The 27,180-nt window shown below is 37.9% G+C and overlaps 1 protein-coding gene across 1 annotated transcript; it reads right to left on the reverse strand.

The window, feature by feature from the left end:
* Positions 1-1,820: 1,820 nt before the first annotated feature.
* On the reverse strand, positions 1,821-26,844 carry MCEE (methylmalonyl-CoA epimerase). The gene is made up of 3 exons (XM_036769484.1): positions 26,716-26,844; positions 17,904-18,244; positions 1,821-2,231 (listed from the first exon to the last, which is right to left on the reverse strand). The coding sequence occupies exons 1-3, from the start codon at positions 26,768-26,770 to the stop codon at positions 2,079-2,081; spliced, it is 549 nt and encodes a 182-aa protein (XP_036625379.1). The 5' UTR covers positions 26,771-26,844; the 3' UTR covers positions 1,821-2,078.
* Between the last annotated feature and the right edge of the window lie 336 nt (positions 26,845-27,180).

Below are 27,180 nucleotides of genomic sequence, written 5' to 3' on the forward strand. Positions count from 1 at the left end.
TCACCTCATCATGTTAAGATATTAGAATGACTTTATCAGACATGGATATGTAGTGGAAGAAAATAACCACTACTTTGTTACATACGAAAGACATACTAGAGACACAAAATTAAAATATGAATTAGAGGCATAAAAAAGGTATATTCAACAAGAAAAGAAAAGAAAAGATATAAAATAGGGCCAAAGGTAGAAAAACTTTAGGTAGGCTAGAAAGGAGACACAAAACAAAAACACTTTATTTGCTTGATTAATTCATCTGGATTTTCCTTCATAAAAGTTAAGAGTTTGGAATAAAATTTTTCCTTGTCTTATTTATGTTATTGTTTTCATTGACAGTTATTAAATTTATAGTGAATGTTTTAGAGATATTCTCCTAACTCTCGCTGGCAATGATAGGTAAGTTCTCTAGATGGTACCTGCTATATATACTCTTAGGGTTCTAGGGGGAGTGCCAAGTCATGAGTCCACATGGAGGTGCTTCTTTCCATAATTATTAGTTGATATCAATTAATCAGGCTTTATTAGCTGTTAGAAACAGGTATTTACTTCAGTGGTATAGATGATACAAAATACTCCCCCAAAGGCCTGTGATCATTTTCTTTTACTTTTTCCTAAGAATTTGGGGGAAAGTGAGTTCAAGCTTGGAGATCTCATGGGGGGATAGGGTAAATCCTGGAAGTCCTTTTGCTGGAATCCTTAAGATATTCACTTTAGCATCGATGTTTTCCTGCTGAATTTCTTGTAGAGTCTTGAATCTGCTTGAATCTGCAATTATCTTTGGCACCTGTTGCAGACACTGCTGTCACTGCTGGTATTCTGGGGATGCTGCTAGGATGCTGATGAAAAGGCTTAATCCTCTCATTATCAGAAGTCCACAAGGTTGTCTTCTAGTCATGTGGGGAAGAAGGAAGGGAGACAAAGGCCAAGGCACTCTTCTCTCTCCCAAGTGACCCCTTCTTAGAGCTTGGCTGGTAGATTCCTACCCTAACCTACAAGATTCTAAAAAACAAAAATCAAACCTCAATTCCCAACTGGATCACTATTTTAAAGATTACCCTCAGGGTTTGACCAAGTTTCCCCAACCAATCTAAATATGCTTCCTATGTAACATCATTCCAGTTCATCCAATGGTTTTCAAAGATATCTAAATTTGGTCAAGGATTTTTTCCTCACTTCATCTAAAGCCTAAGACTGATTAATTCAGTAAGAAATATTATCTGGTTAAAATATCAGGGCATAGCATCTTGACACTAACTTTAAGTGGGATGAGAACTTGATTTATTCAATTTGCCACCCCCTTACACGATACATTTTTCAAAAGTGTATTCATGTATGTTTCCCCAATTAGAATGTAAATTCTGCAAATGAGGACTTTCCATTTGTTTTATATGCCTGCAGAGGTCCAATAATCAGTACTCTGTTCAATATATACCATTAACAAACTGCCCAGCCACAGATCCAGTCATCTGTTTATTTACCTATTCAAACTTCCACATATGATTCCATTCTCATGTTCCAATACTTTTTTTTTGAGAGAGGAAGGCAATTGGGGTTGTGACTTGCCCAAGGTCACATAGCTAGTAAGTGTGTTAAGTGTCTTTGGCCAGATCTGAACTCAGGTCTTTCTGACTCCAGGGCTGGTGCTCTATTCACTGTGCCACCTAGCTGCCCCTCATGTTCCAATATTTAAAACAGTTTGGCCCAAAGTAGTCTGCTCTGAAAATGAGTTGGTCCCAAACAATCTAGAAAGCTTTAGCCTGCAGAACAGCTTGATTGTTAAATAGGACACTCCTAAACATTTGTCCATCTACATCACACCATTTTAAAGATATGGATAATTTTATTTCCATAAACATGATTTTTACAATTGTATTAAAGGTTTGAATAACCAATGTTACCCCATAGATCAGGGAAAAGTAAAAATAAATAACGTTTTTGTTATTTCATCCTTTTAATTCTCTGTCAGTTTGATGTTTGAACTTTTAAGTCAAGGTATAACTTGGGATTTGAACAAGGATCACATACAAGGTAATATTTCATAGGAAATTCTCGCATTAAAAAATTTTTCCAACTTTAGATCACGCTTGTTCAAGTTCTACAAGGACACCACCACAGTCTTTAGGATGAAGAAAAATGACTGGCTTGCCATGTGCGCCTATTTTAGCCTTGTCACTCAGAATACGGATCTTCTTTTGCTTTAAATCTGTCACAGCTGCTTCTATATCATCCACCTGTGAAAAAGAAAGAAAAAAATGTTTAAGCACACAAAGACATCCGATCACCACATCCTGATACTGAGAAGATCTTTAAAAAACCATCTAAACTCGTGGTATCAAACTCAAGTAGAAACAAGGGCCACTAATTCATAACAAGGATCCCTGTGGGCCATGTATTTACTTAGTTTTAAAGTGTAATATAAGTTTTATTGTCTTTTTTATTTTGTTAAATATTTCCCAGTTACATTTTAATCTGGTTTGGGCTACAGTCCTTGCAGGCTACATGTGGCCTGCAGGCTGTATAATCTAAAGTATATCCTTTGTCTTCAGTCAGGACTACATTTAAATCATCTAAAACACATTAGAATCATACTTTTTAAAATTTCCAGGAAGAAGATTGCTGAATTTCCCTGTGTTAGAAACTGCAAAACGTAAGAATTCTCATGGGTAAATTGTATGGATTGAACTAGATGGCTACTGAGGTCTTTTATACCTTCAGATTCTGTGAATTTTTTTCCTGCTATCCACAGGTGCCTCAATTATCTTTCAGACTAAAAAAAGCTGGGTTCCATTCTGACTGCAAAAGCTTCGCATATGGATAGAAGAAAAGCCTTTAGTTGTTTTCAATAAGTTCCAGTCACCAAGCCTGGATAAATCCACGCCCATGGGTATTCAAAGAACTTGCAGGTGTGAATGCTGAGCCACTGTCAGTGATCTCTGAAAAATCTTATGAGAACAGGAGAGGTGCCACAGAACTGAGAAGTGCAAATGTCCCCGTGCTCCAAAAAGGGAAGGGGATGGAGTCCTCAAACTACAAACCTATGATATTTACTTTAATCCCTAGCAACATTCTTTAACATATTAAAGTGATGAACTGTGACTATTTAGAAAAGGAAAAGTGCTCTGGAAGAGGCAGAATTACTTTTGGTTTCATTAATGGAGAGAATGTCAATATCGGTATGGTTCAGTTCCTATGGTAGAATTCCTATTTGCTTTGAACAATGATCTCATATTTAGAATACCAAGACTTATATTAGTTAAATTAATACTTACAAACTGCTTGAAAAGGGTGTGATTCTTAGAACTGTCTTTGCCCTTTTTCTACTGCCCTGCCACATTCACTATACTATAGGAGGACTATTTTGTATTTTATTTCATGGGCTGTCATAGCTACAGAATTCATCATCTAATGACCAACCTACTGGTGACCTTATGTTGTATTAATAGGGAGACAGGGTCCAAAATGAGGAAATGATACTCTGGGGCAGCTAGGTGGCACTGTGGATAGAATGCTGGGTCTGGAGTCAGGAAGATACGACTTCAAAGTCATAGATGGCAGTAATGGGAAAAAGAAAGAACATTTGATAAAAACTACTGGGAAAACTGGACAGTAGTCTAGCAGAAATTAGGTTTAGACCAATACCTCATGCCATATACCAAGAGAAGTTCTGAATTAATACATAACCTAGATATAAAAGGTCACATCACAAACAAATAAGAGGTACAAGGAGGAAATTACCTTTTGGATCTATGGATAGGGAAAGAGTTTATGACTAAATAAGCAATAGAGAGGCTCAATTTTTACTTAATTTAACTTTGAGTTTAATTTGACTTTGAATTTAAAAGTTTTTGCATAAGGAAATTAATGTAGTTAAAATCTAGTAAGGAAATTAACATAGTTAAAATCTAGTAAGCTAGTAAATGGGGGAAAAAATCTTTGCAATAGTTTCTCTGATAAAGGTCTCATATCCAAGCTATATAAGAAACTGATTCAAATTTATAAGATTAAACCATTCTCTCGATAAATAAATGTTCAAAGATATGAACTGGCAGTTTTGAGAGGAAGAAATCTGACATTGACAAGCAAGTAAAAAATGCTCTAAGTCACTAATATTTAAAGAAATGAAAATTAAAGCAACTCTGAGGTTCTACCTCATAATCATCGTCTGATTGTGGCTAAGATGACAAAAAAGGAAAATGACAAATGCTGGAGGGGCTATGAGAAAACAAGCACACCAATACACTGTTGGCTGAATTGGCCTAGCCATTCTGGAAAGCAATTTGGAACTTTACCCTAAAAGATACTAAAATATGACTATCCTTTGACCCAGCTATACTACTGCTATTTTGCTACTACTAGGCCAAATAACCCAGGAAGATGAAAGAAAGAAAAAAAAGATCTCTATGTACCAAAATCGTTGCAGCAGCTCTTTTCATTGTAGTCAAACATTGGAAACTATTGGGCTATCCTCCTATTAGTGAATAGCTAAATAAATTATGATATATGAATATAATGGCATATTAGTATGCCATAAGAAATGACAAAACGGACAGTTTCAGAAGAAAATGGGAAGCTCTCTATGAAATGAAGCAGAGTGAAGTGAGCAGAGCTAGAAGAACAATTTTTCGACAACCATATTGTAGGGGCAAAAATACACAAAAATTTAACGACTTTATTACTCATATCAATGCAATAATAAATCACAAGTTCAGAACACTAAAGACGAAACACATACTTCCTGCCAGAGAGGTGATGAACTTAATGCAGAGATAGACATACATTTTCAGGTATGACTAGTATGAGAATTTGTTTTGCAGGATTATAAGAGTATTTTCCTTCCCTTCCTTCCTTCTTTTTTTTTTTTTTGAAAAAGTGCCATTTTAATTTAGGGATGATGCTGAAATTCAGGTTGCAAAGGACTAAGAAAAGAGGAAAGGAAGTAGAGATAAAAAATAGCTTTCTCTAAAAGTTTGATTCTGAATAGGAGAGATGATCATTTAACAGAATGATAGAGTCTAATGAAGGTGTTTTTAAGATGGGGGAGACATTAGCATGTTTGTAGACAGGGAGGAAGGAACCAGTAGGTAGGAGTTGAAGATAAGAAGAGAGGAAAAAGAAAAGGAAAGAGAGGATTGTGAGGGGGCAATGTTCTGGAGAAAACAGCAGAGGATGGGATTAAAGGAATGTGTAAAAGGGTTAGCTTTGGTGAGACAAAAGTCCACTTCATTGTCAGAAGGTGTAAAGGAGCAGAGAATGGGGGATGGTGTCAAGGAGAGAAAAGGGAAGTCAGGGCAGATAATTGCTATTTCATCAGTAAAGTGTGAGGTCAGGTCCTTAGCTATGAGAGTAGCGGAGGGAAGAAAAGTTTTGGAACAGTTAAGTTAGGTGTAGGATAGAGAATCAGGGAAGATTAGGACTGACTTGCTAATAGTGAGTAGCCAGTTGAGATTAGATAACGTAAACACATATTCAACAAGTAGTTCCATACAACCTCTAAGGCTAGGCAGTGATTCCCCCATATATCTATTTAGAATAAAATTTTAGCTATCTAGCACCCTCAGGAAATAAGTATGAGTAGCTATTTAGATGATCAAGGTTTTACCCTTTTAAGTGCTAAAATTCTTTTTAATGATTTTAGAGGGAAATATTTCCAAAATTTTTCCTTACACCTTTATTAAAAAAACTTCATGATGAATATTAGTTACGATACTATGCTATATACAGTCCTCAATGGGCCCTCAAACTCTGTGGTTTTGAATTTTTGTATATTGTTGGGTCTGGTTTTAGTTCATTTTTAAAAAAAATATTCTCCTTTGATGTCATTCACAAATTCTCAGTGCTTATCGGGGTAACTGTCTATTTCTAGTTTGTTGCTTTTAATCTGCTGTGGGTTTTTGAAACCTATGTCAATTAGGGTCCCCTAGACAGGCTGGATTCAATATTGGAAGGTTCTGTCTTCTAAGACTCTCTCAATGGCTTGTTATTCCCACCCAGAAGTCTCCTCTGAGAATAACAGAATCAGACTCATATCAAGCACCAGGCTTCCAAAGCAATAAACATAAAATAGGCTTATTACAAGAATATAAAGAAAAGGCATTAAAATCCAAGCTTTTCTAGCAAGAATTAGAATTCAAGTTCATGATTAAGAAATGAAAGAGGCAAAAGGCTCACATTCATATATTATAAATACTTTCTTCAAGAAGATAGAAGGCACTGGATATGGTTAGTCTCAAACACAGAAAAAAATTGAAATTGATTATATCTTAACAGACAAAAAACAGTTGGTTACTACAGTGGGAGTAATTTCTGAATCTACCTTGTTATGTAGTCAAACCATGGACTAGCTACATCAAAGGTAAAAATTAACACCAAATTAGAAGAAAGGATAAAGATAAAATGATATTGCATGCAATCACAATAGCTTCATTGTTTCTTAGAGAATTTGATGTAAAGCAGTTGCCAAAATAAAAAAGCCAGCACTAAGTAAATATTATTAAGGGCCTACATGAAATGCTAGAGATCCAAGACAAAAGAGCCTAGAAACCATCTCAGAAACAAATGTAATTTTCAAACTATGAAAAAGTTTTGAGAAATGAGTAAGCAGGGTTTACAGAGTTTAAATAAGTCCTTTAAATGTTTATTAGTTATTCTTTAGAAATGAAAAAAATATGTAGAAACTAAGAAGGTATAAAAAGTAAATCAGATATGATACATGCTAAAAGCCTGATTACAAAAGTAACTATATGGTAAAAGTCGAGGTTAAGAGGGATAGGTAAGAAACCCTGTAACGACTAGATTGAAAACGTTCTTTCTTTTTCTTACAGGTGCACATGAAAGGAAACAGCAAAATAAAATCAAGGGCATTTTATGTCTTTTTAAAGTGTAAACTTCAGTGAAAGGTCCAGATCCCCTTTCTAGCACTAGTTAGCATTAATCTGGCTAAACATACCTCCCCAGCAGTAAATTTTATATTGAGGCTACTCTAAAATGACAAAAGAAACAGGTAAGAACCAGAAGTGGCTAGCTATGGTGAACTTTATATACGTGAAAGGTACTACACCTAAGCAGGTAAATACAAGTCAATTATTTACAGATAATAGATGCATAGTGAAGTAGATGGCATCTATGTGTGCTGTTTATCACTTAAGAGAATAAGTTAATTTCATTCATGAAGTTATTTCAGCACAGAGCTCTATTTCTGTAGAAAAGCATAACTGAATGGATTATGTAATGTGCCCCTCCCCACCCCTCCCCACCTCCCATCACTACCAGGACCAAAGCTAGTAACGCCATATGATATTGCTAAGGGCAGTAGAGGTATTCTTGTCAGCACTGACAAATTGATAGCAGCTAAAAGAACTGCAGAAATAAAAGGGATAGTTTCAGAGAAACCTGAGAAGACTTACATGAACTGATGAGTGACACGAGCAGACCATGAAAACAATTTATACAATAATAAGAATGTAGAGAAAAATAGTTCTGGAAGATTTAAGAGTTCTGATCAATGCACTGACCAACCACAACTCCAGAGGACTGATGTTAAACCAATGGCAAGGACAGTGGATGTTTTTATATTTGGGCAAGTAAGGCTGACACTGCCTTCTAGCCTTCCCTATATTAATTGAAGCTGGGCAGTATCATCCTTAAAGGAATCTACTGTCACCAAACAGCAATAAACAACATTCTTGGGTAACAATCCTTTAGTCAACTGTGCAGCCATCCAATAGTAGTATAATACAAACCACATAAATGTAGGTTGTTGCTAAAAAATTCCATATGGAATGGAATCAAGTCTTATTCAAAGTCTAAGTATATTATATTGACACATTCGCATGGCATATAACTATCACAGAAGGAAATTAATTTGGTTGGGCATATTTTGTGGAAGTAAAATCATCCTATTGTGTTGTCTTGTCTTTCCTAGATTTTTTTAAAATCAACTAACGAAATGTTCTGTATCTTCTCAGACCCCGAAGGTAAGCTGATTGAACTTTAATTGCTGCAATCATCGTTCCTTTTTTTCAAAAGCTGGGTGCTATAATTATTGATTTCCAGGTCTCAGGCACATTTGTCTTATAAGAGCTCTTAAAAATAACCACAAATGGTATTAAAATAACATCTGCAAAACCCAAAAAAAGGACATAATACTAGGATCTGCTGATTTGGATACTTTTACTTTAAGATTTTTAAATTTTTAAAATTTAGACATAGTTACTTTTAAACTTTAAAATTTTCAATGATTTCTTTCCCTATTTTAGTTTGATTTCCAGCTCTACTATCAAAAGTAATTATTTGGTCATAGTTGTTTTTATTTTTGATATTTTCCCTAAAAAAGGAGGAAGCCATTTATCATCTATTGGTGCTTTTTGTAACTGACATAATTAAATAATATTTTCTCTGTTGCTTTTTATATCTCTTACAATGTGTGTATATGTGTGTGTGTTGTTTTCTTGCTTTACTTTCTTTGACTCCCTATGAGAAAAGTATTTTCTTTGTGTTCTTCTAATTTCTTCCTTTAAGGTCTCTATAGTTTTCAGTTTAGCCAAATGGATTTCATGCTGTCCTTTATGTACCTATCACTGTTGTAATTTATTTTTGTATACACAATAGAGTATGTTTGTGAGGCATTCAACTACCAAGTAGATCAAAGAATCTGTGCTAGCAGCCCTCTTGTGTGCTCTTGTTGTTGGTCTTGTGTTAGTCTTTCACCTCCACAGCAACCTTGTTACAAGAGGCTTATTACAAGAATATAAAGAAAAAGGATTAAAATCCAAGCTCTTCTAGCAAGAATTAGAATTCAAGTTCATGATTAAGAAATGAAAGAGGCAAAAGGCTCACATTCATATATTATAAATACTTTCTTCAAGAAGATAGAAGGCACTGGATATGGTTAGTTATGTAGCAACATTGTTGTTACAATAGGTTAGCCTTAGATATTCCAAGGACCCACTTAGTAAAGCTAATGTTCTGGAGGAACTAATGCTAGCTCTAGTGAACCTTTTCTTTTTAAAATATTTACAAGACATACGTTTAATAACTTATTATAAAATTTTGCTGGCTATTGGCATCAAGTTCCTTGGTTGGTATTTTATAGTCAATCAGTCAGTCAATAAGCATATATTAAGTATCTCCTATGTTCCAGACACTGTGCTAAGCACTGGGGATTTTTTTGTTTGTTTTTTAAAAGAGAAGAGCCAGTCCCTGCCTTCAAGGAGTTCATAATCTCATTGGAGAGACAACAAGCAAGCAAATATGTACAAACTAGCAATATACAGGATAAATAGGATATCGTTAACAGAGGGAAAGCTCTAGAATTGAGACAGACTGGGGAAGGTTTCCTATAGAAGATGGGGTTTTAGATGGGACTTGAAGGAAGCCATGGAAGCCAACACATGGCGATGAGGAGGGAATCTAACTTTTACTAATCCCTGAGCATTAGAACATTTGTTTGGATCTAGTTTTCTGGCAGTTCTATTTTCCATTATGTCTCGGATGTGACTCATCTGGGCTTGCAGGCATAAATTTATTTAAAATTGTAGGTACATTTCTACTATCTTGGACTTGAATTACTTCTTTATTATGTTCCTTTTATCCTTCCCAACTTGAAGAACATGATCCCTCATGGGAAACAAAGAATGGCACAAAACTTGAGGACCTTTGCTTTCTGCTATTACATGGAGTCTATCACTTTCTAATTATTGCTGTCTAAAAAGTAATCCCTCAAATGGAATACAATTTATAAAATCTTTTTTCGTTTTCCTTAGCTATCTTCATGAACTTCCACTTATTCTGGATATTTGTTCAACCACCTTAAGAACTTACTCAACCTAGCATTATTCTTAAAAGTTTATGTAATTCTTTTATGTTAGTCTTGGGTGCCCCTCTGTCATCTTTTGTACAAATCTTTTGGTTTCTTTTATGACAATCAAAAGAAAACTTTTTCTTCCCTCAGATAACTTATGATTATGCAGTCAGAATTTTGCTTTTTAATACCACTTCTCTTTTAAGCTGTACTCATTTTTATACTCTCTGGACCTATACCATACCTATCAAAGCTTTATAAATGTTTTCCTAAATCCTAAGGTAATATCCCATCTATCTTCTGCATCCTTTCCCCTCTAGATTATAAGCTACAAAATTATATTATCATTTGCTTCAAAGGCTCCTTCTTATCACTTATACATCAAACCAATTCTTCCTTGTTCATCAGAATTAAGTTCTGAATAGTAGTTTCTCTCTTTACCTTTTGGGAGATTAAGTTTTTAGCAAGACTAATCAAGAATTTAAAAGATGCTTTGGTCTTAGCAGAATGAAATTGCCTGCAGATATGAAAATAATTGATACTTTTAAACATTTCCTAAATAGAGTGATGCCTCAGTAATCTGAACACCATACATTTGGTACTTCAGACACTCAAAATAGCACTAAACTCAGAAGTGGAAGAAAGGAGGAAGGAAGGAGAGGATACCTGAGGAAGGGAGAAGATAAGAGAATGAATGAAGCATATAGGATACAACCTGAACAAAGGCCCAAAGTTGGGAAATGGCAACATTAGTTTAAGAAAGAGTGAATAGTTTAATTTGACTAGAAAGTAGCATATTTGAAGGGGAGCAGTGTGAGAGAAGGCTTGAAAGACAGATGGAAGCCAGATTGTGACAGGTCTAAAATGCTAAGGCTAAGGAATTTGGATTTCAGTAGAAAATTGGCAGCTTTTGAAGGTTTTTGGGAAGAAATGATATCATCAAAGCTGTTCTTCAGGAAAATTACTCTAGCAGTGACGGGTAGGATGTTTGGGAGCAGACTAAAGGCTTGAAGACCTATTGGGGCTTATGACAATCATCAAGTGAGACATAATGAGAGCCTCAAATGAACAAATGCAGTTGATTGAACTGTGGCTTTTTTTTTCTCTAATGGGTGGCTCTGACATTTCAAAGCAAGGTATAGCAATAGAAGGTTAAATACAGCTAGTAAAAAAAGCACCAATCCTTAAAGCTAAAAAGAAATTCAAGGCTTTTGTTTAGGAAAATAATTTCTGAATATCCCAGTTATACAATATTAGTGAAGCTGTTATGTTGCAGCAGATACCTTCAGGGTCAATCGGTTAAATATTTATTAAGTACCTACTATGTACCAAGGCTTTGCTAGGCACTAGGGATACAAAGAAAGGTAAAAGACAATCTCTGCTCCCAAAGAGCTCAAAACCTAATGGAAGAAACAATGTGCAAATACCAATGTATAAACAAGGTACATACTAGATTAATTTGGAAATAATCAAAAGAGAGAAAGCATTAGAAATAAGTGGAATTGGAAAAGCTTCCTGCAGAAGGTGGGATTTTAGCTGGGACTTAAAGCAAGTCAGGGAAGTGAGGAGGCAGAAATGAAGGGAGAGAGCATTCCAGGCATGGAGAACTGCCAGTGAAAATATCCAGTCAGAAGATGGTGGGTCTAACTGGAGAGACAGCAAGGGGGTCAGTATTTCTGTATTGCAGAGCATGGGGAAGGGGGTGGGGAGTATAAAAGAGTATAAGGTATAAAGCATTGAGGGAAACAGGTTATAAAGGGTTTTGAACACCAAACAGAAGTTAGAGGCCACTATATAAAACTGAGGTAGACAGAGATTAAGTGACTTGCTCAAGGTCACACTACTAAGCGTCCGAGACTAGAGTTGAATTCAGAAGTCTTCCTGACTCCAGGCCCAGTGCTCTATCTACTGCACCACCTACCTACCTCTGATAGTGAGTTAACTGGGGAGGTGTAAAAGGGTTCTATAGTATGAATTTGTAGCATGGTTTTGTGATTTTCTTCGTTTTGGTTCAACAACACATGTGAAGGAGAGAAGGCAGTAGATGGTAAGAGTGGTCCAAGGCTGAGAAGCATGGCAGGGCATGATCAGCAATATGATAAGGGGGCAAGGGGCTTAATAGATGAAGTCAGTGTAGAAATGAACTGGTACACCAAGTCAAGAAAAGGAAAGTAGGAAAGTTTAGCTAGTGCAAGGGTGATGGCATAGGACAGAAATAAGAGATTGATGATAAAGATCATTTCAAAACTGCATGCTTATCTGAAAGCAGCAAAGGCTAGTCTATTTCTAGATTCAACTAATATTTATTAAGCATCTGTTATATGGTAGGTACTAGGGTTACGAAGATGAAAATAGTTTCTGCACTCCAAGAGCAGAATTCATCCTGAAGAAGCTGGCCTATTGTCTTGTAATAATTTTGCCATGTTCCTACTTGCCAATGATATTTCTCAATACAATCAGTGAACTGGTTAAAAAAGGTTAGGAAAAAATGAGTTCTATACTCAACTTTGTTTTTGACTCATGATCTGCTGATTGACTTATATGTTCTTTACCTCAATTTCTCTATCTGCAAAATGAGGAAATTTATCTTTTTCTCAACAGTAATGATTATAAGGAACTGAGATAATGTCTACAAAGTACCTATCAAGTATTAGATTTAAAAAACTGCAGCAAGTCCTATCTCTAATATTGTTAAGGATAATACTGATAATACTCAGTATGATGTTGAAGCATTAAGTTCTAGTACTGTAGATCTGGAATCTCTAAATTTCCTTAAGAGCACTGCACATGCGTGCACACGCACACACACACACACATGCACGATATATGTTTACAAATTCTATACATGTGTACTACTACACTAATAGAAATTTAAAATTATGAGACAAAGATGAAATAAACAATTTAAAATTTTTTAAAATTTTATTTCTTAAGAGTTCAAACATCTTTTTGTTCTCCAAAAGAGAGTAATACTCTTCATTATTTTTGAGAGCTCTGTTTAACACTTCATGGTAGTGACTAAAGGGCCTGGTTCTAAGTTTTAATATTTTCTTTCTTCATCCCAATGAATTGTGTTGCATATGCTATGGAGTGAGGAAACCCTACTTTGTAAATCACTGTTCTTGACCATTAAAAATCTATAGATATCTGCTTTAGTACTCCCTTGACAGGATCTCAGCCAAAACGTGCTATAGTGAATCATGTTTTAGTAACCCTCCAGAGGATATAAATTCATTATTTCAAGAAAACACTATACATGTAAGAAACTTGAAGTCATAAAGACAGAATGAACTAAATGGAAATAGCTGGAGTTTATTTCTAGATACTTTAGTCATTCAATTAACTTCTTAACATCTCCATGACATATGAATTCCTCTACCTTACTCACAGGGGCATTAAAAGACTTAATTAATGATTGTAATGAGTTTTGAACTCCTGGGATGTGTTGCTAATACAATTTAAAAGTTTCTTCACACATCTATTGACCTTAATCTTGATCTGCAGTCCTTTTTCTAAGTTAGCTGCAGCACTCTATGGAAGTCTTGTCATCTTTTGTAGCTTTTAGCTCTATGTGAGAAATTTCCAATTCATACCTATGTTGAATGAATATCTAAATTAATAAAATAAGTTTTAATTGCATTTGCACCCAATGATGTTACCATAGCAACTAAAAATTGGGGGATTCTGTCTAAGCCCTCAATAGTATTTCAGAGTGCTACTTATTAATTCCAATCCACTAATTGCTTTCGAGATTGTTGCACCAAGAAATATAAAGAATGGTTCCTGAAGTTTTAATACTAGGTGATTAATAAATCTGAAGCATGATTAAAACATTCCACTTATGATAGAAAAAGATAGGGAATATAATGAACTTGAAGGATCACTTTGCCCCTTAAATAAAGAATACTTTAATAGAATTGGCTTTACAAAGAGAAAGGTGCCTTTGGACTTTTGCTAAAATTGATACTGCCATATGAACTGTTTCTCTTCCCTCCTCATGTCTTCCACAATAACTCTCTAACAACCCTCACAGGTCAGGACCTTACCTTACTCTTTACTGAGAAAATGGAAGGCATCTTCCATAAACTGTTTTTTCCCCTTCTCTACATCTCACAACTCTATGACATCATCCTCTAATCTTCCCTCCCCTGCTCCAGTCTCTGATGAAGAGAGGGCCTTTATCTTTGCCAGGGTCAACCTCTTGATCCCCTTGTTCTCTAGCAAATTTTTTCCCATAATGATACCTTCACTTTCCCTAATCTTTTACCTCTTCCAATCTACCAGTTCCTTCTTGGTACTTAAAAATATATCCGTCTTACCTATCTGTCAAAAAAAGAACAAAACCAAAAATATCTCTAGACCCTTCCCCGCCAGGCTATTGTCCTATAATCTCATCCCCTTCCCAGCCTCCTGGAATAAGATGTTTATGTTCATTACCTCCTCTTCCCCTCATCTTATTCTCTTCACAGCTCTTTGAAATGTGGAAACTGAAAATGATCTCTCCAAAGTTGCCAATGATCTCTTAACCACCTAATTTTATTGCCCCTTCTCAATTCTCATTCTTCTTGACCCCTTTGTATAACTGTTGACCATCCTTTCCTCTCAGTTGCTTTCTTCTCTCTGGGTTTTCATGACTGTACTCTCTTAGTCCTCCTCCTACCTGACTCTTCCCCAGTTGCCTTTGCTGGTTTATCATCCATTTCAAGCACCCCAACAATGGCTTCCCTAGTCTCTCTCTACATTATCTCTCTTGGTGACTCCATTAGTTCACATGTGTTTACGATCTTAATGATTATGACTCTCATATCAATTTTAGTCTATCTCCTGAGCTCCGTATCATGAAATATTTACTGGAAAGTTTGAAATGAATATCCTACAGGCACATTAAACACAACATATACAAAACAAAACTCATTGTCTTCCCCCAAAACCCACTCTTTTTCCAAACCTTCCTAGTTCTAGAGAGGGTTGCATCATCCTTGAAGTCACCCAAATATACAGCTTTGGCATCAGTCTTAATTCCTTAGTCTCCCTCACCCCATTTACACAATTAGCTGCTTGATGGTGCAATGAATAAAGCACTGGGCCTGGAGTCAGGAAGACCTGAGTTCAAATTTAGCCTTAGTCACTTAATGGCTAAGAAACCCTGTGCAAGTCGCTAAGCTTCTATTTAAGCTTCAGATTACTCAACAGTAAAAAAAGAGAAAAATAATGGCTCATATTCACAGGGGTATTGTGAGGATAAAATACGATAATATTTTACAAAGTGCTTTTCAAGCGTTAAAGTGTTATATAAATATTAGCTACTATTAAATCTTATCTTTTCTATCTCCACAATATCTCTTGAATCTGTTCCATTTTCTCTACTCACATGGCTGCCACACTAGTTTAAGGCCTTCATGACCTCTCACCTAGCCTATTGCAATGGCTTCCCAATTGTTCTCCCCGCCTCAAATCTGTCCTTACTCCAAACTACTCTCCACAAAGCTGCCAAAGATATTTTTCTAAATTGCAGATCTGACCATGCCAGTCTCCTGCCTTATAAATTTGGAAGGCTATTACCTCTAGGAGCAAATAAAAACTCCTTTGTTTGGCATTTAAAGTTCTTCACAACCTGGCCAGGCCTACTCTTTAAGACTTACTACATATTACTCTTCCTTCACAGACTTTGTGGTCTTCTTACTGTTCTTCACACACATCACTCCATCTCTCATCTTTGTTCTTTTTACATTGGCTGTCTCACATTTCTGGACTGTGTTCCCTCCTTGCTTTGTCTTTTTAGGATTCCTAATTTCATTCCTTCCAGGCTCAGTTCAACTTTTACCTGTCCTAATTCCCTTAGATGCTAACACTGCCCCTCCCAAATTACACTGCATCTATTTTGTGTCTCCCTCACATATATGTATTGTCTCCCACAGCTAAAAGCCCCCCAAAGGAAGAAATTCTTTCATTTTTGCTTTTGTGTACCTAGTACCTTGTATAGTTTCTGATACAGAGTAGCACTCAGTAAATGTTTATTGATTGATGCACTTAATTGTCTATATAAAACTCTTCAAAATGCCTAATTAATTACATAAGCTAGGTTGTTTTCTGACTCACTTTAAAACGAGTTTTCACATAACTGAAGGCAAAAGTGATAAAATATCATTCTAAACAATGTGAATTTGAAGTTATTCCAGTCATATCTCTCCTTTCTTATCTAGAGGTCAGGTATTCACAAAGTTTAGGTATCTGAAAGCCAGCTCAAACCTAGAAAGTAACCAAGAGTTCCCTTGGGAGACAAAATATATTTCACAAAGTCCATGTACTATACGAATACTGTATTCTTCTCCCAGAACCAAATTAGTCTTATTTTAAATATAATTCAAACATACTTGGCACTGTCTTCCCAGGCCAATGCAAGTAAATTCTATTCTTTGGTTACCTAGCTTATAGGGAATTGGAAGCAGCACATCAGTCAAGGCAAATCAATGAATGATTGACAGTGTTTGAAAAAACATTTATTAAGTGTTCATTCTGTGTTTAGTACTGTGCTAAGCATTGGAGATACAAATGCGAAAGCAAGACAAGTCTGTTCTTAAGTAATTCACATACTAATTGATGGAATCCATATAAATTGCTACCGTTGTTCATTTTAGTCATTTAGATGCTCTGTGACCCCATTTAGGGTTTTCTTAGCAAAGATACTGGAGTGGTTTGCCATTTCCTTCTCCAGATCATTTGACAGATGAAGAAACTGCGGCAAACCAGGTTAAATGACTTGCCCCAGAGTCACACAGCTACCAAGTTTCTGAGGCCAGATTTGAATTCAGGGAGATGAGTCTTCCTGACTCCAGACCCAGCACTCTATCCACTGTGCCACCTAGTTGCACTATTGCTACAGGGTGGATGTAAGTACCTGGTGGTCCATATGATATACTGGCAAATTACATGGTAATACCAAGAGGCTGGAGGCCAAAGTAGATAGTAAAACCAAATGTGGTAGAGATGCTAAAGCAGGGGTGGGGAACCTTTGAACTCAAGGCCACATGTGGCCTTCCAGGTCTTTGGGTGTGGCCTTTGGACCGAGTCTACAATTTTTTTTTAACTTTTTTTTTTTTGGTAGGGGGGAAGGCAGGGCAATCGGGGTTAAGTGCCTTGCCCAAGGTCACACAGCTAGTAAATGTGTCAAGTGTCTAAGGCCGGATTTGAACTCAGGTATTCCTGACTCCAGGGCTGGTGCTCTGCTCACTGTGCCACCTAGCTGCCCCTGAGTCTACAATTTTACAGAGGATTTGTTCTGTGAAGTTTGGATTCAGTCAGAGAGCTGCACTTGAGGACCTAGAGGGCCACATGTGGCCTTGAGGCCACAGGTTCCCCACCCCAGTGCTAGAGACAAATAAGATGAAAGTTTCCAGAAGCAATAGCTAACAGTAAATGAGTCACCCTAAGAGGTCTGGCTTTGCTTTCTGTGTTACTCATAATAGAGCTATCTTTAGTGACCAGTCCTCATTTTTGTAGGCATCAGTGGTTTTGAAGTCCTTGAATATAACTCTACAATCCATTCTAGGAAAGACCTGAATTGCAGGAGTCATCTATGAATAAATCCAAGATTCTTTTGGATTATAATTGACCTATATTCAGATTCAACATTTTATTTTACTGTATTCTTGAGGTCCTGAAAAATGAAGTCTAACTAAAATGTGACTTTGTCCTGTACCTCAAAAATCAAGTCTTATCTGAATATAAATAGGACATTCTGGAGCTCAAGGTTTTATAGCAAGTATATTCTTGAAGGACTCATGTTTTTTCTGGGCATTGTTATTGGATACAAACAAATGTTAAAAATCACACAAACCCTTAGGAGATGTGATGACTCCCAAGATACAGACCTCTGTAGATTTAAAGAAGAATTAGTTGCATTTCATTAGAAAATGGTGAAAATATTTTAGTATTTTCTCTTAATGTCTTGAGGGCAGACTGCTTATATGTTTTGGGAATATTACCAACATAATCCATGGAAATCTCTAATAAAGATTTTTAATATCATCAATAGCCTTAGAAAGTCAAGGATAATTGAGGGAAAAAAGAAATATTTAAAATATTAGGTAAGTGATCATAATACCTCGATGCAGATATGATGCATTCCTCCAGCCTTGTTTTTCTGCAGAAAGCCTTCAATTGGACTTTGGTTTCCCAACGGATGCAGTAATTCAAGCTTAGTATTTCCAAGTTCCACAAAAACGACAGAGACACCATGTTCAGGAACAGGGACCACCTCACTTACCTGGGCCCCTAACATATTCTTATAAAAAGACTTGGCCACATTCAAGTCCGGTACTGCAATTGCTACATGATTTAATCGACCTAGATTCCACAAGGTTCCTGGAACATTCTGAGACAAAGGGTGTGACCCTGAAAAAGTCCTTACTATTGGAGTAAGAGTTTGCAGTCTGATGAAAGCCCCTGTAAAATTGAATGACAATGGTATAATTCATTTGAAAATCAATATAAATCTTTTCTACTTTTAATAAAAATCTAAATATACATATTACACTGTACTGTATCTTTTAAGGGGTACTATAGATGATTTAGAAATATAAAAATAAGAGAAAATGCTTCTATTTTCTTCTATGTATAGCTAACATTTTTCTGAAATTATGAAACAAATTCAGAGAAGGTAAATGAAGAAGACATATTTCATAATCTTATGTACTGATTGATAGAATTTAAATGATAATCACATATTTAAGTAAGTAATATTTTGGTCATCCATTAATCCTACTCAATGCCTCATTACAGTGTAGAGTTAACCTTGGATTGAAATGGATCTGTGATTTCAGTTGTACAGGGAACTCCCAGAAAGGAAACTCCTTCCACCAATGAAGACCAGTATTTGCTCTACAAGTTATAGTTTTAGAGTCACCTGGAGTCCTGAGAGGTTAAGGGATTTGCCCAGGGTCACACAGCCAGTATGTATTGAGGAAATTGGGGCAGCTAGGTGGCACAGTGGTTACTTGCAGCTATTGTGGCAGTGTAAGACCAACAACAAGACCAACAACATCAGCACACAGGAGGGCTGCTAGCACAGATTCTTTGATCTGCTTTTCCAAAGAAAGCAACTTTAAGGGGTTTACAATCTCACTTTAATTAAATGTACATATGTCATTTACTTAGTTCAGGAGAAAAAGTCAGCACCCTGAACCTCAGAGCAAATACAAACAGAAATTGCAAACACAGAAAATATAAACAAAGCAAATAACGCAAATCAACAGACAGGTTTCTAGCTGTCTGATCAAAACTACACATACATAGTTACCAGAGAGAACGAAGCACCAACAACATCTGGGTTTTCAAAGCCAGGGGGCTTCTTAATGGCTACCTACAGTCTCCACACCAACACTCTTCCTATGAGTGTGCCCCAAGCAAAATGCTAACCTCAGAGTATATATACACTTCTTCAGGGTCAGCCCACAGAGAACGTCACAACCATGCAACTCAAACCCATGTGACCTAGACATTCCCGTGACTTAAGTAGGTCATCAAAGACTCCTAATTCAAAGACTCTCGATTGAAACAAAGGCAAGACTCAAAGGCACTTGACTACCTTAGTGCTGAGAAGCACTCCAAAACAAAAACCAGCAAAAAATACCACCCTGCTTGCCATTACAATTGGATACAGCACTAGGTTTGGAATGAGGAAGACACAACTTCATGAGTTCAAATCCAGCCTCAGACACTTATTAGCTTTGTGAACCTGGGCAAGTCACTTAACCCTATTTGCCTCAGTTCTTCATCTGTAAAATAAGCTAGAGAAGGAAATGGCAAACCACTTCAGTATCTTTGCCAAGAAAACCTCAAATGGGGTCATGAAGAATTGGATATGACTGAAATTGATGGGGTGCTTGTGCTTGGACCCTATTTCTAATATCACATTTCCCCTTAGCCTCTGCTTGGGTGTCTGTGCCTGAACTCCAGTTCTAAAATCGCATCTCTCCCTGGCTTCAAAGCATTGGCCCTAGCAGTCTCTCTTTCTAGCTAAAGGGCAGCGTGCCCCAAATTATCTCTGCTTCTTCCTCAGTAAGCAGCTATGCCCAATTATAGATTGATTCAGGATATTGATAATTGACTACACTGAGTCTAACATATATCCTAGACATAGTCAAATGTATACTCCCTTACATTAATCTTGTCCAACAAGACACGTGATGGAATCCACCTGGATATTCCCAGTCAGCTGTGAACTTTTGGTGACTCAGTGGCGTTTCACAACAAAAAACACACCTCCTCCTGCCCCCCACCTTGGGCTATTTCCCGGTGAACTCTGGGTAAGATACCTGCGCAGTAGATACAAAAAGTGCATGTTCCTTTAAGAACTGACCATCCCTTCATCATGCCTAAACCACTCCCTAATCCCACCCCAAAACACCTAATTGACAGAGTTTGTCCCTAAATCTTGTACTTAAACTTTCCTTGTAGCCCTGTATGGTTGCAGGTTCCCTAAGAACTCTTGCCTGCTTTATTTATGTAAAGCGTAATAAATCTTTGGCTCCTTGACTTAAAGAATGCTTGGGTCCTTGAATTCATTCCAGGCGGCCTTGCCTTGGGAACTTTGGTTTGGGATTTCTACATCCCTGGGTTTATTTCTCCCTCAACAAAATGATCCAGCAACAACAACATAATTTAGGGAATTAAAACATCAAGTAGTAGAGGGAATTGGGTGAACCACACTGACTCCATCTTGTGACTCAATTCTCAAGCTAGCTCAGTTTCCTTGCTATTTAATTATGGATCTTGTGAGAAAACTTTATTCAAAATTGTGGGAAAACCTAATTGCATTGTTTTAAATCTAGCTCTGTATGGCTAGGAAGCTGGACCACCTGTCCCTGTTGCTTAGAGACCCTTCACAAAGGTTATGATGACTAGAAACACAGTCAGATCCAAAGAGTGATGCAAGGAGTTTTCTCACAATTATACATCGTAAGCAACCCATATGTCTTATCTGAAAATTGGCTCCATCCTGGTCAATAAGTTGTTGTTTCTAAGTTCCTTTGATTGAATATAGACACAGAGGGGAGTGGGACACCTCTTTTTCTGATTTGAGAGAATTGCACCTGTTCACTCTCCCCCCTCCCACTTTGAAAAGTCCTTAATGACCAGGGGTGGGGAACCTATGGGCTTGAGGCTACATGTGGCCTTCTAGGTCCTTGGGTGTGGCCTTTTGACTGAGTCCAAGTTTTACAGAACAAATCCTTTCATTAAGGGGATTTATTCTATGAAGTTTGGATTTAGTCAAAGGGCCAACTGAGGACCTAGAGGGCCCAATGTGGCCTCAAGGCAACAGGTTCCCCACTCTTGCACCTAATCTTTCCTCCAATTAGAAATCTGATGACCTAATTTTGCATCCTGGTTAATTGTTTTCTTTTAATTAATTTGTCTTATTTGGTTAATTGTTTTTAATGCATAAAAATCTGTCTTCCCCTGTGTTCAGGGTCCAGGTCTAAACCTGAGGAAGCCTTGTCCTGATTTGTTATGCAGCTGGCACGCATTGCTTAATAAATCAATATGCTCTGAAATTTGAACCTTTGTTTCCTCAGTCATTCCAACCTTCACCTGCCGCAGTGTTCAAGGTGGGACTTGAACCCAGGTATTTCTGACTGAGGCTGGTCCTCTTTCCAGTATGCCACAAGTACCAATATAGTTTGCTGAAGGCAACTATCTCGAAGTCCAAACTCTGCCCGGTCCTAGCAAACTGGAAAGGTTTTCAGTACGGCTCGGTGACAATATATCTGTTGTCCTAGGAGGAGCCCGGTGAAATTCAAAAACACTAATCCCCAGGTCGGCTGCAGTGTGATTAATCTGACAGCCGGGCTAACTTTGTAGACTGTCTCCTAAACTGTGGATCTGCTTCAGTATCTGCAGACGAAGAGCAAAATCACTGCTCCTTAAAGTATACCACATTTCGCCACGAGGTAACGAGGTATAGAACAAGAGTAAACGTTCTCAAATTTGGTGGTTAAACTCATTAAAATGAGTACTCTTCAGCAATACAAAAACAAACAAACAAACCCAAAACCTACGTCCCATCCACATGAAATTAAATTGGGAAAATAGTAAATGGAGAAGAAAAATAACACTTAAACTGAAGATCATAAGAAATACTAAAACAATTTATCAGAATTTCCTCTAAGGTATTATACTCCCATCCCTCCTATTAAAGGATAAAGGACAGAAATGTGCAGGAGCTGTGGGACAATTGAACATCTATCTTTGAGATAATTATGCATGCTTAATGATCAAAACAGGCTTTTAGGAAAGATTTAGAGCTGAAAAAGACCTATCAGCTAGCCATGGATGAAATGCTTCAGGTGAAAAAAAAAAAACCTGATGCCCAGAAAGATTGTGCTATTCCAAAGATCACACAGGTTGTAAACAGCAGAGCTGGTATTCAAAATCCAGTGTACTTACTTCTAATCCAATACCCTTAGTGTGAAACACTTTCTCAGCTATTTGTTATTCTTTAAATAGCAAGCTTTAAAAAAAAAACTTTTTAATATTCATCATCACGTAAAGAAAACAATCTAAAATCAGAATTATGGTAGATAAGGTTCAAGTATAATCTAGATTATAAAACTTCAATTTGTAACATTTAGCATGAGAAAAGACTACAGGACACTGATGTTGCTAGCTCTTAAAGAAAAACACTTTAATAGTATACAATGTTACTTATCAACTGAAGAAAGCAAAAGACTACATTCTGGTGAAATTTCGGGTCCCTGGGAATTTAAGGGCCCCACAGTTAAGTTCTTTTCTCTTATTAACATTGTACAATGGAACTCTGAAGCTAAAAAGCACTAAAACAGAATGGAGTCTTTCTTACATTCCATACTATGTTATTTAATTACTGAATTACCCAAAAGGGGATCATAATGGTCTTCATGCAGAGAGCATAGAACGTAGCCAATTCCCAAGGAAAATGGCCTGATGAAGCCCTGGTGTATTGGAGTTTTAAAGTCAGTCTTATAAATATGTGGACATATCCAATCAGGCTGATATTTTCTACTCCATTATTCTATGGAAGACTGCATGAGCTCTAACTTTATCTGCTAATATTTATGTCAAAGGAATAGTAAAATGGTAAGCTAGCATTCAGTGAGACAATTGGGTAATGTGTAGTATTATCTGTAGTGGCTACAAAATTGGCTCATGGGGACAATGGGCTGGTAAAAGTTCTTTTTTTAACTTAGCAGTCTCCAAAATTGTTCATAATACTGCTTTAGGTAGTTCCATGCATCTCCCCAGTTGCCTCGCCTTGTCATTTAATGTTAGTCACAAGTGATATTAAAAATCTAATTCATGCAAGACTGGATTTCACATCATTATAATACATACATTATTGAATTAATTCTAAATGATTTCTGCCTTTCCCAAATTCTTATGCACTGATGTTTGACCTTTGCCACATACTTAATCATATCCTAACTGCTATGACAATTTTGCGTATGAGACGCATGGTGAAATGGACCTAGTGTTATGTCATTCATATACCACAGTACAAAGGTCCTATGCTTGGAACTATAAATCGTCAGACCAACACCTAACTGTGATTAGTAGAAGTCAAGGCTAGGATTTTTTTATTAGGACAGGGGAACAAACAAGGTAAAAAAATAGGGCAATTCTGGAGCATGAGGGCAAATCTGGAAGGAATGAGGGACACTACACAGATGGTGGCAGGACACACCATTTGGAGAAGGAAGAAGGTGCAGAAGATAGGAAATGGGTTCAAAGAAGGAAACCAAGACATACTTTGCAGTTTTACTTAACGCTGTGGTGGTAGGTCCTATACCACTGAAAATCAACTCATACGGTGCCTGTGGATATCAATGCCCGAGTTAAGATTTAGGACTAATTTAGAACACTGCCAATCTCAGCCTCACCTAGGTTGGCTCAGGTCTCCAATTCAGCTCTACGTTTTCTTGTCAAAACAACAGTTGCTCCTTTGTTTGGAGGAGGAAAAAGGAAAGGAAAAAAAAGAAATGCACAATCATTTATTCCACAAATATTTATCAAATGTTACGTCCAAAGCACTGTCCTTCATGCCAGTGAAGTAAAGACCACCTAAAATACAGTTCCTACAAAGAGCTTATATGTACCCAAATGCAGTTCAATAAAGAGGTCCAAAGTGATACGGGAATTCAGAAGAAGAACTGCTTAGCTGGGGAGAGCAAAGATATTTTCACAGAGCATGGTATCCGAGCTAGATATTGAAAGATGGATAAGAATAACATGTGTGGAGCTGGCAAGGGAGGGCATTTTAAGGAGCAAATGTGAACAAAAGCATGGAGAAACGGAAAAGCTTAGACAGTGTTAAGTGCAGCTTGACTAAAGTTTGGTTGGGGTAAGTGAAGAGAATGGAAAAGCCTGTTTATACTTATTGCCTCCACTTCTGTTCCTTTTATGCTTTTCGATTTCTCTGCAAAACAGCTTCTGACCTTATTGGCCACCTTAATTCCGCTCTTTTTTTAAAGTTATCAACGATCGTTCACCAGCTAAACTGGATGGCCCTTTCTCAATCTTCAGTCTTCTTGTTCATTCTATAGCACTTGATACTCACTTGATACTGTCTGGGTTTTTGTGATCCTCTTCTCTCTTGGTTCTCCTCCTGTCTAATCACTCCTCACTTTCTTTTGCTGGATCATCATCCTTGTCATACCCCCTAATTGTGGTTGTACCCCAAGACTAGGTCCTAGAGTCTTCTGATTTCTCTCCGTAGTCTCTCACTTGGTGACATCTTCAACTCCCATGGGTTCAAGTATCATCACTCTCAGATTGATCTAGAGATCCAGCCGTAGTCTCTGGAGCTTCAGTCCCACATCACTAACTGCCTACTGCCCATTTTGAATTGGATATCTCATGGGCATCTCAAAATCAATTTCCTCCAAATACCTCCCCCTTTCCCAAACTTTCCTATTATTGTTGAGGGTATAATCATCCTTCCAATGACCCAGGTTTGTAACTAGGGTATCATCTTTGACTCCTAACTCTTCCTTGCCCCACATATCCAATCAATTGCTAAATCATGGAATTTCTATCCTTACATCTTTTAAATATGACCCCTTCTCTCTACTTAGGACTGAGGTCAGATATTCATTTCCTCTTTCCTGGACTCTTACAATACCCTGATTGGTCTCTCTGCACCCCAATCCATCTTATATACAGTACTAAAGTACAGATCTGACCATGTTAGCCCTCTACTCAACAAATCACATCTCCCTAATACATCTAGGATCAAATATAAATCCTCCTACTTGGCATTTAATTACAATCAGGCCCTTTTCTATCTCTCCAGTCTTTTTGTATAGTACTCCCCTCTTTGTAATCCAACCATACTAGCTTCCTTGCTATTACTCACGGGAGATTTCCTCCACCATCGCTGTGCTTTGCAGTTACTGTCCCTCATGCTCTCCCTCTTCATACCTGTCTTCTGGTAATACCAGTTTCCTTCAAGACTTGGCTTAAGCACCACTTTCTATATTCTGGTCCCTCTAGCTGCTAATGCCTTCCCATTCAAAGTTGCCTTGTATCTGCTTTGTTTGTATTTAACATATATCTACATGTTGCTTTCTTTCCAGTGTAAGCTACTTGAGGGCTATGATTGGTTTGTTTTATTGTATCCCAGCTACTACAGCAATTCTAGATTATTTAACAAATCACACACACACACACACACACACTCTTGCTGCCAGGCTAAGCATGGCCTTTATTCAGAAGGTAATTTGGTACCTTTGAAGAACTTCTTTAGGAAGATTAATTGGGCTGTAACTGGTTAGAAGGGGCTTGGAATGGGGCTAGAAATGGCAGCAGAATTTAAGTCAGGAAGTAGTTACAAGGCTGTGAACTCCTTGGGAGCAGGGCCTTTCTTCCCTAAGTGCTTAACACAGTGGGGCAGCTAGGTGGTATAGGGGAGAACTTGCTAGGCCTGAAGTCAAGAAGACTCATCTCCCTGAATTCAAATGGGGCCTCAGAAACTTATTAGCTGTGTGACCTTGGGCAAGTCATTTAATTCTGTTTGCCTCAGTTTCCTCATCTGCAAAATGCGGATGATAAAAGCACCTTAGCACAGTGCCGGGTACACAGTAGGTGCTATATGAATGTTAAGTTACTATTAGTAGCTTCTCTGAATGCAGTGTGTTCACCATCATTATGGGACATAATCATAAGCCATCACGGAAGTTTTATAAGCTTTGGGTCTGGTTCTTTTACTACTTTATGGGGCATGAGCTAAAACTGATCATTTATTTTATTGGAGTTTTTAAAAAGTCATTTTGAAAAATCCAGTTTGGTTGAAAGAACACACTTTGAACGCCTTCTTAAATGACCTTTCCCCAAATGACTTAATCTCCACTGCCCTCTGGGGATGGCAGGTTGGCACAAGTGGCATTCACCCTGCCGGCCTCCTCCTCAGGAAGGACTACCTTGTCCTTTTGTCCTCAAATGTCCCCACCCGTTAAAAAAAAATCCCAGTTCTGTGCACGATTGCTGAACGCGGATAAAGGACTTTAAAATGTTTAGGTTTCCTCGAGTGGGTTCCTTGGTTGGGTGAGGGGGCACCTTGCTCGCAGTTTCTGCCTAATACAGTGGAGTCAGAGATCGTGGGTTCAAATCTAGATTCTTCACATTTACTACCTGTGTGACCTTGGTCTTCTCACCCTCTTTGGGCCTCAATTTTCTCATCTGTAAAATGGGGAATACCAGATGCTCTCCCAAGTCTCTTACAACTCTAAACCTTCCCCCATCACCCCCGACCAGTTTTCTGAAAGGCCTCTGAGTCCAGTCTACTCCCTGCCTAGAAGCGGAGGCAGCTCTCTTCAGCCTCCTACCGGACCACCCACCCGGCGCCCGCCCTGGGGCTCTCATACCATCCCAGAGGTATTCACCTGCAGGCCGTACCGCAGCTGACAGACACCGGACCACTTTCAGCACGTGCGCCATCTTCCGAGGGGGGTGGGTCTGGTGGGTGAGTGGAGGAGGCGGTGGCTGGCGCGCGGCCTCGGGATTGGGCGGAGTGGCCTGTCTAGGAGAAGGAGGGGCCGGGGAGACGTGAGGGGCGTGCCTTAGGAGAGCCTGTGGCTGCTGCGATTGGCGGAGCGACTACGAGGAGGCAGGCTCGGCTGTCTGTGATAGGTCGAGCTACTGCGAGGGCTTTCAACTCCAACTTTATTGACAGTCTCGCAGAAAACAGAGTTCAAAATTGATCTAATGACCATCCCGTGCTTGCTATAGGATTCTCTAATACTAAAGATTCTCTACCCAGCCTGATAAGCAGTAGTGACCCCTGTCACTAACGGCTCCTCAGTGACTTCCCTCAGGCGCTCCTTCCTGTAGCGCAGGCGCGGCGCCGC

The sequence above is a fragment of the Trichosurus vulpecula genome, chromosome 8, assembly GCF_011100635.1.
Source record: "Trichosurus vulpecula isolate mTriVul1 chromosome 8, mTriVul1.pri, whole genome shotgun sequence".
In the NCBI taxonomy this organism is placed as follows: Eukaryota; Metazoa; Chordata; class Mammalia; order Diprotodontia; family Phalangeridae; genus Trichosurus; species Trichosurus vulpecula.